Source organism: Carassius auratus, chromosome 41 (assembly GCF_003368295.1).
Source record: "Carassius auratus strain Wakin chromosome 41, ASM336829v1, whole genome shotgun sequence".
Lineage (NCBI taxonomy): Eukaryota > Metazoa > Chordata > Actinopteri > Cypriniformes > Cyprinidae > Carassius > Carassius auratus.
In genome coordinates this window covers 12,443,007-12,457,264 of record NC_039283.1, presented here as the reverse complement: position 1 = coordinate 12,457,264, position 14,258 = coordinate 12,443,007, and the positions used below count along the sequence as shown (strand labels likewise).

At 33.8% G+C, this 14,258-nt stretch overlaps 1 protein-coding gene across 3 annotated transcripts in view; it reads right to left on the bottom strand.

The window, feature by feature from the left end:
- Positions 1-13,696, bottom strand: part of LOC113060098 (protein FAM198A-like) — a 30,827-nt gene extending 17,131 nt beyond the window's left edge. For all 3 annotated transcript variants that reach the window (XM_026228926.1, XM_026228927.1, XM_026228928.1), the window contains exon 1: positions 13,126-13,696. In XM_026228926.1, coding sequence (XP_026084711.1) covers positions 13,126-13,128 — 3 coding nt within the window. In that variant the 5' untranslated portion in view covers positions 13,129-13,696. The remainder of the gene's footprint in view (positions 1-13,125) is intronic.
- Between the last annotated feature and the right edge of the window lie 562 nt (positions 13,697-14,258).

Here is a 14,258-nt window from a genome sequence, read left to right as displayed (position 1 = left end):
AAAAGAATTTGTAAAGAAACAAAGTTTAGATTACATGGAAGGCAGGGAAATAAATGGGGAATATTTTTTTAGGGAATTCCATTGAGATGTCCGGATGATGAATGCACATGCTTGAGATTCATTTCACCCATTTCATGTGGTTAAGACTGACATTGTGCCTTTAGGCTAGAGATTTTGGTTTCACTTTATTTTTATGGTACTTTTAACACATTCTGTTAACTATAAGTAAAGTTGCACGTACATACACTCAAAAAAATGAATTTTTAGTTTTGTTCACTTTACCTGAACAATTCATGTTGAATTAATGCCATTTTGGCTATTTTTCATTTCAACATGATTGTGTCATGTTAAACTGACTTAAACCTGTCTCTCGTTGGTTTAACATAAAGTTTTCATTTTGAAAGAACATGTTTCAATCAAGTCCCTCAAAATAAGTTTTACACTTCCCATCATGCTTTGCACAGGACTGGATATGGGGAGAGAAAATGTTGAAATAAAGTGTTATTTTATGCAGTTTTTAATAAAATGTGATAATAAGGAGACTTTTTCATGTATAATGCTCTATTATGTGGGCATTTTAAAAGACTTTATATTGGTGTATTTTGTGCGAGTTACCATTGTGATGAAGTGTGGAGCTTGTGGTTGGGTTGAGGACCTGGTTGAAAGAACGTCTAAAATACTTAATTTAAAAAAAAGCAACTTTAATGAGAGTGCTAGTGTATGATGTACACATAGTAACATCCTTAAACTGCAAACAATTAACATCATGTGTAAAGAAAAGTTATATCTTACTTGCTAATGATTTTATAACATTTTGGCTAAACTTGCATGGACAGTGGTTCTACATGATGTAAACATATTATCTCTACTCAGATATTTCATGTAGGATGAACTAAAGCAAACTGAGTAAACTCAACTAAAGGTAGACAAGTCCTTATAACTTGATTTATTCATGTCCAAATAACATGGTACAAACATGTGGAACCACTGTCCATGATAGAATCATGTTCAGCCAAAGAGTCATTTTTTTGAGTGTATCTACAAAGACTAACTACAGTGTTAGTAGAGTGTTTGTAGACTGGTAGGGTTAGGGTTAGATTGAGTTTACTTATAGTCAGTAGAATGTCTGTTGGGAGACTATCACAATAAAGAGTTAGCAGATATTAATCAGACAGACAACTAATACCCTAATGAGAGTTAGTTGACATTTGCAGGTGCAGTGTTACTTATTGTCAATAGAATGTTCAAAAGGGACCATCAAAATAAAGTGTTACAGAGATTTTCCATATGTGTCCATTCCATTGTGGCCTCCAGTTTCTACAGTGTCAGACTGGAATGTAGATTGGAATTTTTTTTTTTCACAGCTGTTAGTTTTACAGAGATATGTTAGAGAATAAATCAGCCTGATTACGGAATGTTTGATTAAAAAATATCCTTATCATATTTGATTTGATTTGCCTTTATTGTCTCCTGACAGAGAAATTTGTCTTGGGCATTCGGGATAACAGATACACACAATATACATATAGCACAACATACATCCCCTACACATAATTTACCACCAACCCACACCCCTTATTTGTTCTTATTCTATATTTTAATAGAAAGTGGTACAAATGAAAATTTAAACCTATTCAGTCTACAGTTTGGTAACCTGTACCTTCTACCTGAGGGCATCATCTCATACTCACTGTGAAGGACATGATTCGGATCATTAGTAATTTTTAAACTTTGTTTCCTCACCGCCTCCTCAAAAAGCCCATTAAGAGTGGTCGGTGGCACTCGTCCAATTATTTTTCCCGCCCTTTTAATCAATGTTTGGAGCTGTGATTTTAATTTAACTGACAGGTTACCAAACCAAGCTACCATACCATATCGGACAATAGACTCAATTGCTGCCTTATAAAATAGTAACATAATATCCTTGTCAACACCATGAACTCTTAGTTTCTTCAAGAAATGTAGACGCTGACATATTTTTGAGGAAACATACTCCACTTGATTTGACCACTGTAACTGTTTGTCTAATTGAATTCCTAAATATTTATATGTTGTTACTTGTTCAATCGGTACTCCTTCAATTATAATTGGGCTTTGATCGCCTATAGACCTAGGGTCAAAAATCATTTCTTTGGTTTTATTGACATTAAGGAGCAAGTTATGCTTATATTATGCTTATATTATAGTTATGCTTATATTCTTGATGTAATATTCTTGTTATATTCTTGTTATAATGTTATATTCTTATATTCATAGATTCTCTATGTCACTATATGTGGCTTGTTTTTAGCTGCATCCTCTAATTTTCCTGCCCGAGGCTTGACCCATTCTAAATTGGGCGAAGCCTGTCATTTAAGGTTTAGAAGGTACCAATCATCCCAAAACTGTACACACAACTGTAAAAAGTATAATATAGCTTGTAAAGGCTGCTGAAAATTAGAACATTGGTTGACTGTGACAGTTTAAACTACAGTACAGCTCTTTTGAAAAAAAGTTACTAGTTAACTAAAGACATACGAAGGAACAATTACTTTTAAACATAGAGCTATACTTTGATATAATGTATCATTTAATCAGTGCTTTTAAACAGTGTTTTGTCATGCTAGTCGTTAGTCAAAGTAGTTTGTTACTGGAAAAGCTACTAACTGCTCTGTCATCTACTGACAAATGTAGCATAGTTGCTCCCCAACACTAATGTAAAAAAGCAGTTTTAGGAAACATGCATTTAACATACATATAGCCTGCATAATATAATAAATAAATAACACATGTTTGATATTAATCGTTTGCAGACATTAAAAGGACAATATAAAGGTGTAAATATATGCATGTCCATGAATACTAGAAACATGTCAATGATATCTACATGTATTTTCACATATGCTACACAAAAAAGAAATGTCTCAATACTGTGAGATCTCTCCCTTCTGGCTGACATTTTTATGACTTTAGCTGATAGCACCTGTGAAATACTTCTTTTATGCTTCAGTTTCAAAAAATGTCTTGTGTGCAGTTTCACAAGGCTGTGAAGTAGCACACAGCCTGCGACAGGTTAGGGCCTGTTTGACTGCTAACTTACACAAAAAACTCAATGGTTTTTTGAAGGCAAGTGGATATTTAGGTCATAATTATGCATAAGGAAATCGTGCAGATTTAGGGTTTTAGTTATGTTTGCTGTGAAGTTGTTTGGTAAAGGGCTTTTTTAATGTTTAAAAAAAAAAATGTGTCAAATCGATGTGTCAAAAAAAATCAATTATGGAAGCTGATGCACGATGATCATGATTACTGCAAAATTTTGTTCCATGTTATTTATTATTAATAATAATAATAATAATAATAATAATAATAATAATAATAATAATAAATAAAATAAAATAATAATAATATTTTCATTAACATTTTTGTTATCTTGCATTGGAAACAAGCCTCAACGAGCTTTCATAGTTGCACCCAATGAGAGATTAAAATATTATTTTTTTAAAAAAATGTAAACATAAATTAGTAACTTTGAATGCTACAAGTGAATTTAGTCATCACAACATTACAATGTTCAGAACGAAAATGGATACTTATTTTGAGATTTGCAAAAGATCACATTAGATATAGATGTTAAATTAGATGACAGCGAAAGTAATAATGGACATGCACAATTAAATATCCAATGTTGTTTAATATATATATCCGATGCATATAAAAAAAATAAAAAATTCTAATGTCAGACAAAAGAAGTAAGACAATTAAGCTTACTATCTTATTTATTTCCAGATATTTTGTTTTTCTTTTTAAGCTTAAACTCACTTAATTTTGATACATTTCCCAGAAAACAATATAAAAAATGTTGTTTTCTTCTCAAATAAAAGTACCTTTATTTACAAATTTAGATTTATTTATTTTTTTTACTGTAAATCTTTTTGTGTAGGATAAATATTATGCCCTTTTCTTTAAGGCTACAGGCTTTAGATATGTAAAAAAATAAAAATAAAAAATAAAAATAAAGGAGAGAGGGATTTGGCTATTTCCCACATGTTTACAACAACACACATTTCACAAAGGGAATCTTTAAATCCAGGTTAGTGTAATTAATGGTGAGTCAGAGATTAAACCCCCCAGCAATTCACATTATCTAAACAAACTGTTAGGAAAACAACCCACCGAGACAGCAGTCTCTCAATGATCCAGAGACACACAAAATCTGACAAAACAAATACAACTAAACCTTCACAAACATTATCAAATCTTATACCTCCTAAAGTGTCAAATGTCTTTGATTAGTGAATTAATGGAAAGTTGACGCTCAGATGGTTTAAGGAAAAGGTTGAAGGTATGGCAATGTGGGCAAACTCAAAATAGACTTAACTTCGCACTGAAAGTTGTTGTGTTTCTTAGATGACCCTTGCAAATGAAATGTCCTGCATTAAGCACTTAGTACTTCTGTTAACAACTAAACATATTGACACCATGGTGTTAAACTGGCAGATGCAAGTATGGCAAAGACATCATCACACAGTTCAACAAGGCAGCAATCCAAGCACAACAAACACGAGGAGACAGGCTGAGATCATGAAGAGGAATTACTCAGACAAGTACAATGTTTTGGGGAAAACATGTTAACATCTCAAAGCTTTTGTTTTTCAATAGTTTTTCTGGGTCTTACTTGCACAGATTACACCTTCATGATTCAAATCACAGTGCATAAATACGTTTCTAGTGAAATAATGGAAAGAAAGGAGTTTTCAAACCAAAGAACATTACATAAAAAAAAAAAAAAAAAAAAAAAAGATACACCAAATGACAAAATATGACATGTGAAGACACGGTAGTTACTTTTTTTAAAGCAGGGTGTCTGACGTGTTGAAAGTGGTATCTATCACTTCTGTTCCCATCTGTTTTTCTGTCTCTTTCTCCGAATTCATATGACACATCTGGGGCCATTTTACAAGCAATGTTAATGGCCTGCACATGGAATATTGATACAAATGTTGCCTTTAAAGTAAAAAAAAAAAAATTAATAATAATAATTATATATATATATATATATATATATATATATATATATATATATATATATATATATATATATATATATATATATATATATATATATATATATATAAGCATATGGGTAAAACAACAGTAAAATTATTTAAATGGTTTTCCCAACTAAAAAAAAAACATTAGCATGAAGGTCCATCCCTACACCATACCTAAACCTAACTGTTGAAAGAAAACATACAATTTAGACTGTATGACATTAATTCACCAAAACAGTGTGTTGGATTTTGAAGTAAACTGAAGTATACTGAAATGACCCTTAGTTTAATCAAAAATAGGTCACTCTTTTTCCTACAAACACACAATGCTGAAATGGCATTTTATCCAGCTATTCTTGGACGGCAGGACAAAAGCAAAAGAAAACTGGTTTAGCTGTCACACTCTTATTTTTTAGGGCTAATCCAGGAGGAAGAAAATAGAGGAAACAGTACTCTATGGAAGTCCTCGCTCTCACACTCTCACTGGCCCCTCTCATTGAAAAGAAAATATGATAATTTAGGTAACTTGCACCGAGCAGCTTCCTGTGCTTTCATTCGCTGTCCTGTGTGTCTACGGTACATTATAGAAATAGGTTAAGCGGTGTGTCCATGAACATTTTTTTATGTGCTTGAAGCCAAAAATGTCTATGGATGAGTCAAAATTACTGTCTGTGAAAATCATGACATCATGACATCATGAATGCTGTCAGTGGAGCTTAAAGTTAAAGTGTTTTTTTTCTGTGTTAAAATGCCCTTCCTTATACCAGCATAATATGCAGAGGCAACTTTAAATAAGCAATTTGCTCTGTTTGCAACATTTTCCTGTTTGTTGAACATCATGCTCAGCAACATTTGCGTAACCAGGATTACTTTGGGGCAGGGTAAAGTGTTTGGTTAGGGAAACCATTGATACATTACATACTGTACATGTGCCCTCTCAGGTCCAAAGAACAGGAGTCGCTAACTTTTTGACTGAATTAAAATAGTAAATAGAATATCAAAATACTTCACAACATCTTTCTCTGTCATGAGCAAGAAATTGAAACAAACAAACTGCCAGCAGCTGAATGCTTGTTTATGACAGCTGCATTAGAGATCTGAATGAACACTTTCTTATGACAACAGAGAACAAAGACTCGCTCAGTTCTGAGATGTAATTGGAAAAGATGGTGCTCTCAGAGCCCCTTTAGCTGCAGTACATCTCGTTCTTCCTCAACCAAACATTTAAGGCCATATTCTTTAAAGTAGAAAGATAATTCACAGCTGGTGTAGAATAAGACAATGAGAAAATTTGGTAGGTTTAAAACAAAGTTTTAGATTAGGACAAAAGTACTTTAGAGATAAATTTAATTGAAATACGAACACAATCGAAAGCTAGAGATGCCGACTGTTATGATGAAATCCTATAGAAACACAGATGAATTCTGTTAGGTCCATGAAATATTGATTTATTTATAGGTTGATTTTATTGTTTTTAATCAATGAAAGTAATTAGATATGTCCAATGTCTTCACCTTTATTAAATGCATTTATTTCATAGTCCATAAAATCATAAAATGTGTATTTGTGTAATCAGTTGTGTATTTTAATATACATGTATCTTCCTTTTATGTTTTTATTTTGTCTAGAAATGTTAGGGTTAAGTTAAAAGCTGAGAGTATGGTTGGTGTTGAGGGCTTACAAATATCATAAATGAAGCTATTGTAACTACAGTTATTGTCATTGTATATACATACAACATTTATGATTAAAAAAATATCCAGATCAGATGGACATCTTGCAATATGTATTTTTTTTATTTATTTAATTTATTTATTGCAACAATGTCATACTGCAGTGACACATTCGCTTTTAAGATGCCGTTTCAATTTACATTTTACTGAATTTTGCTGTTTCTAAATGTAAGAATGAAACTTGTGTGAACAGCAAAAAAAAAAAAAAAATGCTTTGCATTTATTTTATATTTACTGTATTAAGCAGCTGAATTGCCCCAGTAATAGAAAAGGCCTTATTGCAACAAAGGGCATGAGTTTTGTTTCATTTAAGACTAAATGAAAAGTGTAATGTCAGCATAGCATGACCGGCTGTGGGAAAACTCTGTTTGATGTATGATCTTTTACACATTGTGCAAAGGTCAGCATTACCTTATACCCATATAGGAGGATCCGCAACACCATTGCATGCATCAGGCAAATGTCTTAGGTGGAGAGGAAGGTATGGTTGGGCAAAGAGTAAGAGAGAAAAGAGAGAGGAAGAAAAAGAGATTAGCCATCTGCCGCTGTGTCTGTCCTACCTCAGTGTGTCATCAGTGGAGTGTCTTTCTTATTATGGAGCAGATGCTTTTGACACTAGTGTCATACTGAAATATTTAATGTGCAGGTCAGGTTCTGCAATAATTTACATTCACGCACACAAAAGCAACAGAGAAAAACAGCTAATACCCCCCCCCCCCCCCATTTCATTACTTGTAATTGAAGCAGTGCGTAAATATGTGTGAAAACTGTGTGCGGGGGTTTAAAAAAAAATTGAATGTGAATGTGACGTGACATACAGCCAAGTATGGTAACCCATACTCAGAATTTGTGCTCTGCTTTTAACCCATCCAAAGTACAAACACAGACAGCAGTGAACACACACACACACACACACACACACACACACACACCAGTGGGCAGCCATTTATGCTGCAGCGCCTGGGGAGCAGTTAGGGGTTTGGTTCCTTGCTCAAGGGCACCTCAGTCGTGGTATTGAGGATGGAAAGAGCGCTGTACATTCACTACCCCCACCTACAATTCCTGTCAGCCTGAGACTCGAACTTGCAACCCTTGGATTGGACACTAACTGTTAGGCCATGACTGCCCCTCATGTGTGACCTATGACTGACTAGAGGGAAGAATAATACTGAATGCAACTCTAACCTTAAGGTTGTTAAGGTTAGACCTATGACTGACTAGAGGGAAGAATAATACTGAATGCATAATGATACTACTGAAGAATAATACTGAAGGTTTAATCCGGATAAAACTTATCCGGATTTAGTAATCCTTTTTTTTGCGATCCGTGATCACGTAATCCAGCTTACTTTTGGAGACAGTTTTTTAAAGCAACATCGGATTGGATCAATCTGATCTGGATAGGAACTTTTCAGGATCACCAAATCTGGATAACCAGAGCTGGATAACCAGTGCTCAAACAGATAACCAAGATTGGATTACGTGATCTAATTTGATTATGCAATCTGTTTTTTTCTTTTGAAAAACACATTTTCAAGATTTGATCCAATCCGTTATCCAAAATCCTAGTGGATTACTTTTGAAAAACCAGGCCAAGGAGATCTCATTATCACAGAAGGGTGGTGACAGTTAATCACAGATTTTTAGCAGAGCTCATTACAATGGATATATTTGATATTTGTAAACAGTGTTTTTTTTTTTTTTTCAAATGGTCTTCACTGAAATTTCTGAAAATGCCTCAGTCACATTACTGTGCAGGCATAAAAACATGATAAAAGCTCAGTGGGATGATACAGAGAGACCACACATAATAATGTTCTCATGCCATTTATTTAAGCGTGATCATTTTATTAGCAAAATATTTCACTGCTCACTGGTGTGTCCAGGTCACACTCAAAAACACCATCCCATGTATAAACTAATACGCAATTGTCATGTTTTACCACAGGACAGCAATTTTCTGTCATATTTGTAGGAATATAATATGAAGACTGTACAATTTTAAATTATTTGATTAAGACTGTGTGAATGTGAAAACCAGGCACAACAATGAAGGCATATATCTGTGGGTACAATATGTATCACATGACTCATCATAGTTCCTCTTCAGGAACTCTAGCTGTGTCAAAGTGCTTTGAGAATGCCCTCTGCGTGACCACGCTCTGAATCACTTGTGTAATCAGTCCAATTGAAGGGCGAAAAGTCAATTTTCACAGTCCACACTACAATGAGAAAACAATGTTTTCAAATGTATCTTCTTGGGAGATGGGTGGACTACTGTAATGGGCTCCTCACCGGCCATCCCAAAAACACCATTAGACAGCTGCAGCTCATCCTGAACGCTGCTGGCAGGATTCTGACTAGAACCAGAAAATCTGAGCATATCACACACCAGTCCTCAGGTCCTTACACTGGCTTCCAGTTACATTTAGGATTGATTTTAAAGTACTTTTACTCGTTTATAAATCACTTAATGACCTAGGACCGAAATATATTGCAGATATGCTCACTGTATATAAACCTAACAGACCACTCAGATCATTAGGATCGAGTCAGTTAGAAATACCAAGGGTTCACACAAAACAAGGGGAGTCTGCCTTTAGTTACTATGCTGCCCGGAGTTTGATTCAGCTTCCAGAAGAGATCAGATGTGCTAAAACATAGGTCACATTTAAATCTGGACTCAAAACTAATCTGTTTAGCTGTGCATTTATTGAATGAGCACTTTGCGATGTCTGAACCGATTGCACTGTATTTTACATATTCACTGTATTTTATGTAAAATCATTTTCTATTTTTAACTGTTTTAAATTCATTTTTAAATAAGTCCATTTTTAAATAATTTCCCAAGTTTTGTTTTTATTTTTTATTTTTTATTAAGCACTTTGAATTACCATTGTGTACGAAATGTGCTATATAAATAAACTTGCCTTGCCTTGCCTAGCATGTTTTTTTTTTTTGATGTTTAGAACTGATCTGTCTATTTATTTTGTGGATTGTCAGCATTGTTATGATTCATACACTGAATCTTGATGTGTCTGTCTAAATTTCAACAAAGGTTTTTATTTTTATGAGTGACATTTTCTTAACAGTCTTTCATAACTTATGGCTCAGCAGTGTTCCTCCATTTGCTGTAGTAACAATATTCAATAAGAGAAGGGACACGAGATTGGATCAGAAATAAGAGAACATTTGTTCTTATCAATCTATAAACAACCATACCAGATTTTTTTTTTCTGCTGACATTTTTTTGCAAAGACACATTGTTACAGCATGTAAAAAAAAATGTAATGTTGAAAAGTCACGGTTCAAAAGCCCAACTAAAGAAAACACTGATCTCCATCATGGTAGTGAAACAACAACAACAACAACAACAAAACCCTAAACCTCTGTACCTCTCAATAAGATCTTCTATAGACATAAGAAATAAAGTCAGTCTGGTTAGTAATGTGAATCTCGTGAAGCTGTTTTAGGAGTTGTTTAATCAGATCTTGATAGATGTTATGTATTCTTTTATTTCAGTTGATTTCATCTAAGGCTGTGACTGAAGTCAGTTGTAGTTCTTGTGTTTATCTTTCCTTTAGTGATTCTGGTTGTTAATAGCAGGTGTTCATCAGAAATGCTCAATCATCAATTAATCACAGAATTATCTCATTAACTTCACTGATTCAGTGTTACTCTAACACTCTGTAGTGTGCACACATTATAAGTGTTCATTTAAAACTGAGGATTTTGTTGTGGGGTTTAAAGGGTTAAATATTTAAGAAGAAGAAAAAACAGCATGAAACATAATTTAACAGTAATAAACTGTAATTAATTTACAGGAAACAAACTGTACAAACAACACCCGTGCTGCCAGTAAATAAATGTTTTTCTACAGTTTGTTGCTGTTAAGTCAAGGGGGAAAAAAGCAATATAATGTAAATTTAATTATATAATATATAATGACTAAAATTTGTCAACATCTATAGAAAAAAAAAAGTTATGCAAAATCATAGACTGATAATGAGAGTAAATACTGAACTCAACTGTATTAATGTGTGTTTGCACAAGAGAGATCTGTTAGTTTAATGTAGTTTTGTGTGCTGGAGAGTAGAGCCTGTGCTTCAGTCAATAATGAGTCACTAATACTGATTTCTGTTGTTTTATATAAAGAAGTCGCTGATACAGTGATGATCTCTGTGTTAAGTATTTCAGCACATACATGTGTGCTATAGCTGACAATGAACTGCTGTGATGTGAGTAAAAATCATGCTTTTAGTTATTTTACACATTATTTATAGTTATTTTAAAGCGTTTGCAGTTTTATATTAAGAAATATTCTTTCTCAGTGGAATAAAATGAAATAAGTTCACAGTACTAACATCATGTGTGCTAGTATTTAAACTCAGGCTGTTTGAAGCAAAGGGAGTGGAGTTAATTTCCATGGTAGAATTATGGTAAAAAAAAAAAAAAATGAAGAGATGTAAATTAATGGTTGAGAGCAGCTTTATAGATGGCAAAATTCTGTGGATTCTTAGAATCCATTAATGTGTGGCAAATCTGGCGAAAACAGTTTTGTTAAAGACAAACAGAACAACAAACATTAATAAATCCAAGCCATACCCTCAAAGAATTACAGCCTTTGATGAGCATTTAAAATATGTGGAAAAAGGCTTTTTGTTCACTGAATGTTCTTTGCACTGAAAAGAGAAGAGAAATCTGGCTATTCCCAAACATTTTCACGCCCATAAGGTAAGATTAAAAAACACAAATTAATGAGACAGAAGGTTGTAGGCATTTATAAACCAGACAACGCACTACAAATAGTGTATTGTCCACACAACAAGGACCACAGTAGTACAATTGTAGGAGCTTTTAGTTTCCTGGTGTCAACAATGCTGCAACCTGCAATTAAACAGCATCTCCATGCCAACAAACCATTGCAAGGTTTGCCAGAATAAAAAACCTTTTGCTCTTGCCAAACTTATAAGTGCCCAGGGTTTCCTGTTGTTTAAAAAAAAAAAAAAAGTAATCAGCTAGTACAGTGAAAAACCCACAGCTTTTTGGCATAAGTTTAATGTAAAAATGTCATGCAGACAATAACCGAATCTCCCTGTGAGGTATGATTATTTGTTTTTACTTGCAAAACACCTGGCAATCTTATTAAAATACCTCCAGATGGACTCCAGATTAAATTCCAGTTTTTACATTGACATCTGGATACCAGTGCCAGCAGGTATGGCATATTTTGTCTCACATACCCCTGTATGCATGAACTATTTCTGTTTGTATCATTGTTTTATTACATGGATCTCTGAAAAGCTTGGTTCTGACTGGTCAGTTATATCATTCTTAGGTCTTTTATGGCCGTTGTCAGTAGCAATGCTGAATAATAGACCGCTCAACCAGGTATTGGAGGCAAGTGCATCTTTCATGTCTTTCGTATCATACTGATGCCTTGCACGTTTATACAAATGCAACTGGTATCATCTTGTGTCTCACTTGCAGTGTAATAAAAATGTCCAAAAACTGTACCTTTAGAGGTACAACAGCGAGTCACTTGCCAGGATGACTGTCCTGTAACATATTATAACATAATAAGCAGGTAAGATTTTAAGCTTTGCATTGGGGTCTTGATCATTGTTTATTCTGCGATACCAAATGGCTGGATTTTCCACCATCAGAGAGTGTCCACTGAGTCCAGAATAAATGAGTGTCTAAAGTTGTGACCCATATCAAAAATAACTAAAAAAAAAAGTGACTTCATAAAACAATTGATTTATCTTAGTAGTTCAGTGATCAGCAAATAAAGACCACATGCATTTTTCATTTCCTTTTCTGCAAATAATGACAATGCAATGCTTGGTAGCTGCTACCAAACCCTCACTGGCAGAAAGCAATGATCTTTGAGTCTGCTGAGTCAGGGAGTTTAACGGGGTCTACTGAGAAGTCTGGAACTGGGATGAATGATTCAAAGAATTCTCAATGCTGAAAAAACATTAGGCACTGTTGTTGTACAGCTCTTGCATTATTAACAAAGACTTTCCTGCTGAATATAAATACATGAGAAGTCTAATCTTAATACACACAATGTGCTTTAGTGCAATATCCTGCAAAGAGCACTGGAACAAATTCTTTTTATGTTTCGGGACTATACTTTTTCACTGAACTCAGATACATTTTAATAGCAATCTTTTTGAGACTTTGCATTGTGAGTTAAAAAAAGAAAAGCTCATCTCAGACAATATTCATTCACGCTTTCGGTATTTGATCATTAACCATGAAACATGACCAGTGCAATATAAAAGAAAGCAGTAAATGTGCAAATGTAATCATTCTGAACTAGTGTAATAATGAAAAGTTCTCAATTGGACACTTACCATTATAAACACCACTGATAGAAGTCTAATGTGTTTCGTCTGTCCACTCACAGCATCAGTGCCACATCATCTTCATTCCTGCACTCCTCATCCATGCAAACACATTTTTATTTCTGCATGTATACGCACGTTCTTGAAGTTACTCTCATCTTAACTGGACCAATGTGTCCATGAGATGCATCCAAAATCACATTGTTTAGTGACTTTGCCTGCGTTTATTCTTAAGTTTCCATTGCAAAGTTTCCAAAGTCTCAGAACAAAGCTCTGATCTCTAGCAACACGTTGCAGGAGGATGGTGGAAGGAAAAGCAGAGTGGAGGTTTGGAGAGGAATGTGCTGTGTAACATGAGAAGAGACTTTAAAAAAAAGAAAAAGAAAAACATACAGAGGAGATTTATTGTCCTGGGCTGGCCGCTTCTAGAGTTTACGGCGTATTGCTGATCCACAAATGTTCTATGCGATCTTCATTTTAATTTCATAAAAACAAAATTCTTATTCAGAAGACAATTAAATTGACTATGGTAACTAATTTGAATCAAAGATGTTACAGCTAGTTAATGTTGTGGAAACATTGCATTGGGAACCTGGTGTTAGCCTCACTGTCATCTTAAAAATGGGTACAAAATTATTAAAAATTCTGAAACATTATTTGAAAAAAGATCCCACGTAAATAAATGATGATTTCAGAGTACTAACAATAATAGTTAGAATAGTGAATTACAGGAAGTAATGTAGGGCTTTGCAAACTGTGTCACTGTTTCACTGTTTACAAAGAAAATGGTTTATATTAATTGTATTATTCAAACAATATTTTACCTTTTCTTTCACAATCCATAAAGGGCATGTCTACAAATGATTTAATGCACCTAAATAATTAATTTAAGGACTATACTGTCCTCTTCTGGTAGACTGTTGATTTACAGAAGTATGTGAACCAGGCTAGTGCAAAGTACAATGTTTTTACTACTGTACATTATTACATTTATTTTACATTTTTCTTTCTTTTTTTTCTCTAATGTTGGGAATAATAATAATATCAGTAGTAATAATGCCGAATTTGTGAGCAACTATTTGTTTTATAGATGACTCTGATTTCTCCCGATATTTTTGTATTTATTTATTTTTATTTTTTCT